This window comes from Amblyraja radiata, chromosome 5 (genome assembly GCF_010909765.2).
Source record: "Amblyraja radiata isolate CabotCenter1 chromosome 5, sAmbRad1.1.pri, whole genome shotgun sequence".
Lineage (NCBI taxonomy): Eukaryota > Metazoa > Chordata > Chondrichthyes > Rajiformes > Rajidae > Amblyraja > Amblyraja radiata.
In genome coordinates, this window is record NC_045960.1 from 62,165,837 (window position 1) to 62,171,836 (window position 6,000).

The 6,000-nt window shown below is 42.4% G+C and overlaps 1 protein-coding gene across 1 annotated transcript in view; it reads right to left on the reverse strand.

Moving 5' to 3' along the window:
• The window catches only part of xkr6 (XK related 6), a 348,253-nt gene extending 344,893 nt beyond the window's left edge, over positions 1-3,360 (reverse strand). The window contains exon 1 of the mRNA XM_033021366.1: positions 2,781-3,360. Within this exon, the coding sequence (XP_032877257.1) occupies positions 2,781-3,325 (545 nt within the window). The 5' untranslated portion in view covers positions 3,326-3,360. The remainder of the gene's footprint in view (positions 1-2,780) is intronic.
• Between the last annotated feature and the right edge of the window lie 2,640 nt (positions 3,361-6,000).

Sequence of the window (6,000 nt, forward strand, 5' to 3'; positions counted from 1 at the left end):
CAAGGTTAGAGCCAACCCTTCACCAACCATGGCACAGGGAAGTGTACTTCTACACAAATTTATCAAAGGCCTTTCACTTACATAAAAAAGCAAAGAATCCCAATTGCTGGAGAACAACTGTATTCAAAATGTTTACATTTGGCCACAGGGAATACGATGCATAAAATCAAACTCAAGTACAATAGATAAAGCAAAGGAGAAGATACAGAGTGCAAAATTTAGTCCTCAGCATGTAATGCTGCCTGCCAAATTAGTGTCCACATTTTATTCAATGTGTTGAAACTCGCCAATTATTTTTCAATTCCGACCACAGTACTTAAACATCCTGATCAAAGTCTTTCTTGCTGGTGCAGTCTTCATCCTTGTCCTCTCTGACCGACTGCATAATATCCTCTATTCATCCATTGAGGTCCCCATTAAGTTGGACATTCCTCACGGTTCACTTCTCACCTATCCAACCACAACCCTCAAATCAGCTAGACTACGTCCAATTACATACTGGGAAAAGTTTAAAGGTTTAAATTTACAATTTTCTTTCTTTTTTGTTCAGTTATTCATGTTCATAGCCCATCTCATTGCTATAATTTCCACCAATTCTACAACTCTACATGATCTCTACATTCCTTCAACATTGACCACCAGTAGTTTTCCCCGTGTTTTCTGCAACCTACCTCGAGATAATCCAAACCGAACCTTTTAATCATCAACCCTTTTGTCTTCGGACCCTCCATAAAACATATTGGCCACGGTTTTAGGCACCCTCCCAATATATCCTTTGGCTAAATGTCAACTTTCAACTAATTGAGTCATGTACATCTCATTAAAAAGTTATTAAATTAGAAAATCACATTTTAAACATTGTTGGGAACTTATGTATAAATAACCATTGTACCACATTCTAACAGCCCTACCATGATAACAGAATTGGTAAAAAATGATGATTGCACATTACCAGATTCAAACTGTTATTCACAACTTGCTTATAAAGCTGCAGCAAGTAAGACTTTCATTATTCTGGTTCATATTACAAATAAACAGCCTTGAAACAAAATCGTAGGACTTTAGAGAATACAATGTTCTCCAGATCACCTTCTCCAATGCCGACATAAATTACTGAATATATTATGGTGAGTGTATGCTTTGTATTTTTTTAATAATTCCAAAATAATCAAAGACCCCCAAGGGATGTTCTATAATTGTCACGAAGAAAGACAGCACCTTTAAAAATCTGTAATGACCACAGGAACAATGATCACAATCGTCCACCTTAATGGAGAAAAGGTGCAAATGTGCTTTCTTCAAACATTACCCAATTAACAGCACATACATGATCATTCCATCTCTAGACACAATGCACAAACCAACACTTGATATTCACACAAATAGTGACAATATCATATAATTCAATAAAGGCAGGGTCATTTCAGAAAAATCCATGAACAATACAACATTTTCTCTAAATTTTGCAATACAAATGGAACTTGGGGCCAGTAATGTTTGATGTGTTTTCCTTAGGATGTAAAATGCTGTGTAGATACTGTGCACATGAGACACATGTTTTATGCAATCAATTATGTCCAGTATGGTTGCCTTACACAATTCAATTGATAAAAATGGACCATTCTTGGAAGAAGTCTGACAACGTAAACATTTATACCAAAGCATTTTTACTCATTATATAAATTTAACTTGACAAGTCGATATCACAGCTCTCCTCCAAAGATGCGACCTTCATTTTTACAAAAATGTAATACTCACACGTGTCAGATTTACCAAAATTCTTCCCACTCACTCCACAAATATGCTGAATGTTTCAAATAACATAAAAGCAGTGCTCTTTCGTTTATTCTCAACTGTTGTGTCACCCACTTATTTTAAAAGATCAACCAGAATGAATACATTGTCATGTACTTCCATCAAACCTTAATGCCAGGTATAATTTCTGTGCACAATCAGTGCAAATTTCAGGTTTGTGCATTCGGCTTCTCAAAATAAATAGCAATGAATTGTATTTTTCGAATAGTAATTCTTGCCCTAACAGCATGCTGTCAACGATCACTGCATATTAATGCATTGTAATTATGACAGCAAATGCATTAACATTGATCTTTAAAAAAATCTGTCCATAAAATAGCAGTCCATGTTTCAAACGAAGATATCTAGTAGGGCCGTTTGAAATATAGTCACTCCATTTTCTAAAAAAAAACAGACCCACATTGTATTACATATTTGTATTATTCCCATATTCACCACACCTGCTGGGTTTATTAATACCCACCCACAATAAACGCAGTTAATATTGCATGGATCAATGAGCATTTCTCAATGGAGGTCACCCCCATACTACTCCAAAAGCTGGTACGGGAGCCACGAATCGTCTTATATGATTCACTCTCACCGCTGCGCCATTTTTCTGCTATCCGCAGACCGTACAACACCTGTAGTGATACTGATCAACTATAAACTCGAATACCATTTCTGGCGTCCAACGAATTTACAGACCGACTACTTAAAACATGCCTTTACAGGGAGGAAAAATATATTTTAAAAAGTCATCTTTCACTGGCATCCTTCCACTTACTCCAGCTGCGGGACACGAACGCCCACCGATCCTGCCACGCAATCTTGCATTATCTTGAATCCGATTTCGATGGAGATGAACCCTCCGACGCAAATTTAAACCCAAAGGATTAGTCAGGGAGAGGGAAGGGGGACACCTTTGATTCATTTATTGTAAAATCGCCCGCCGGTGCGCGCACACACACACTCACACAAAATACCTCCACACTTGTCCCAGCTGCAAGATGTGAATGACCGTCTGCCAGATCCATACCGAGGTCCTGCAGCAGCGGTTGTAGCCGGGCCGCCTGCTGCTGAGACCCTCCACACCCCCGAGACCCCCGCCGGCGTAATCCTGCATGAACCACCTGAAGCTGAGAATTTGCACCAGCACGGACGGCACCAACACGAAGAAGAGCGTCAAGCCGAACCACCAGTAGTCCTGCTTCAGGTAGTAGTCGGCCGCCAGCCAGAGGTCGGTCCCCACGTCCGAGAAGAAGATGAGCAGCGCGATCACGATCCAAAGGCAGTCGAGCACCGGATGGTCGCCCCCCTTCAGGCTGCACAGCGATCTCCTTAGGCAGGCACTCCGGCAGCCCCAGTAACAAGAGGAGGTGTTGCAGCAGTGGCAGATGTGGAAAGAACTACTCGCCTCCGGGCCCCCGTCCAGCTCCTGCTGCTCGTCGCCCCCTTCGGTCACCGTCTCGTCCAGGTTGTGTAGCTGGGCGAAACCGGTAACCCCGACGCCGTCAGATTTCGCGGCCATCTTGGCGGGTGCCTGGCACGCTCCGCTTCCGGGGTTACGGCGGCCGCGCGGAAATGTGGAGGGGGGCGGGGCTGGTGAGGGAGGGAGGTGGGGGGCGGGGCTGGTGAGGGAGGGAGGTGGGGGGCGGGGCTGGTGAGGGAGGGAGGTGGGGGCGGGGCTGGTGAGGGAGGTGGGGGGCGGGGCTGGTAAGGGAGGGAGGTGGGGGCGGGGCTGGTGAGGGAGGGAGGTGGGGGCGGGGCTGGTGAGGGAGGGAGGTGGGGGCGGGGCTGGATGGGGAGATGGGGCGGGGCTGACGGTGGGTGGGGCTACAGCAGGAGGGGCGGGGCTAGCGGAGGAGGGAGGGTGGGGGGGTGCGGAGGCGGAGGCTGACCTCACTTCCGCATGCCGCAGGGAGGAGGGGACGAGCCCAGTTAGAAGGGGCGGGGTCTTGTAGACCACCCCCTCGATCCCACCCTTCCCCCCTACTGTGGTCACGGCCGGGACCGGCTGCCTGTCTTTGGAATGCACTCGTGCATGAAGTCAAATTGCCAGTTCCCCTGGCAGGTCCCAACAGTGACAGAGAGCCTGGTGCAGCGCATCGCATCGTGTGGTGCTATTCAACCACTCCTCCCTTCTAACCTAAAGAGTTTCGTCGCGACACCCGGAAAATTAGGTATTTTAACGTTTTAAAAAAATCACACTTTGAGCCCCCTTCAGCAGAGGCTGCTTTGCTTTTTTTAATCCAGAACTATACCCATGAAGTGAGGCTTTACAGTGATACCCGTGACCGTAATGATGCAGTCAGAATCTTCAAATAATTACAATAAATTATTTGATTCTCATTTTGAAGCGTTTGTTAACCCACCCCAGCAGTGACAGATAGGTCGTGAAAGAATCGCATTAAAGTCGAAAAAGTGAGTTGGGCAAAAAGTCAAGTATCAAGTCTGGCTGAAAGAAATGTATAGGAAGGAACTGCAGATGATGTACACCGAAAATAGACTCAAAATGCTGGAGTAATTCAGTAGGACAGGCAGCATCACTGGATAGAAGGAATTATATAAATAAATAAATTTAGCGATGTTACAAAATTTTGAGATTAAAAAAATCAAGTCTGCAATTTATCCCATCAGATGAAGCATAAAAAGAAGTTTAATTTGACACCTAATTCACTTTCATATCATCAGTATTAAAAAAGTTATGGCCATTTTCATACTCGGAAATTAGCATCTTGTTCCCTATTGCTTTTCCATTGACTTAACACAAAGGCTGTGATCGAGGACAGCCCATAACTTTCTTAAAAATTAAGAGAACTGAATGAAATGTTCAGTTATTATAGATTGAAGCATTCTGAAACAAATATAAAACATCTTACTTGGATGACCTGAAATTAAAGCATATAATTAGTTAATTACCTAATTGTAGCTAATTACAAAAGTGACCGTTGTGACGGAAATAGTAATAAACACCCAGACTGCCTTGAAAATTCAAAAATGTGATATTCTCAAGATCAGAACTTTAATATTATTGTATAATATGCTGTAAGTCCGTAACAGATAGGTAAATAAATTACGATTTCTAGCAATAGACCAAGTCTTTATGAAGATCAGTTGCTAGCTGGTACATTGGCATATCATAATCAGTAGCATCATCATACTCCTCAGATTGTAACCAATAAACCACTCTGTACACCTTGTTTTTCCTCAACTTTTCAATTTTGGCTTTGTAAACTACAAGTTTTTGCTCTTCAAACCACACATGACATGCCTTTCTGCCCACTACTTTCCCATTAAGAATGTCCTGCAGATTCCATTTCTTAAGAAAAGGATAGTTTTTTAATATAGCCTAAGTATCCAAATAACAAACGAATCCCATTCACACAGGAATTCACAACATAACATGATTTTTAAATCTCACTGTCATGTATTTATATGCCAGATGGAAGGAATTGTTTAATTCCCATAAATTAATCCAGAAACATCCTCTCAAGATATAATCAAAATTATTGTTTTTTGCACAATACATGTGACTCAAACTGTTGTGAATATTTAGTTTTAAAATAATGATCATGGAGAGAGAAGAACACAAAATATAGACAATTTAGACAGCTTATGTCCAATTGTCCAAATAAATATTGGCATTTTATTCACCTTGCTTCTGGAACGCGATAGATTGGAATGTTGCGATGAATTTGAAGCCCATATCGGCAGGAAAAACACTGCCGGTTCATTTGGGGCTCAAATAACATTTTCGCAAAATAAAATTAGATTAAAGCCATCCCAAGAAGCAAGTTTATATGTAACATAAACGACTTACACTTTGTTTCGTCTCGTTCTTGCGATCCGTCACGTTGTAGGTGTTGAGGGCGTTCGAAGTCGCTTTTTACTTTAATCCAAAAATTAAATTGTCCAGCGATTTTTTTTTTTTTTAATATAGCACGAACGGGAGTCGGATAGATTATTCTTCAGCAGCTAGCAGCCCAAAGAAGTCCGCCTCCGACAGGCAGTACAAAACTGCATTTTAATCCCCCCCCCCCCTCATAGGCGCCAAAGTCGCGCACACGGCCAGTGGCAGAACTGCAGCACCGCGAAAGGTAAGTATTGTAACATCGTTAATAAATGTACCATGCTATTTAAAGTGCCAGCGTTCACTCCGGGATTTTCACACACATTTTGTGATCTTGTCTTCCATATCTTGCA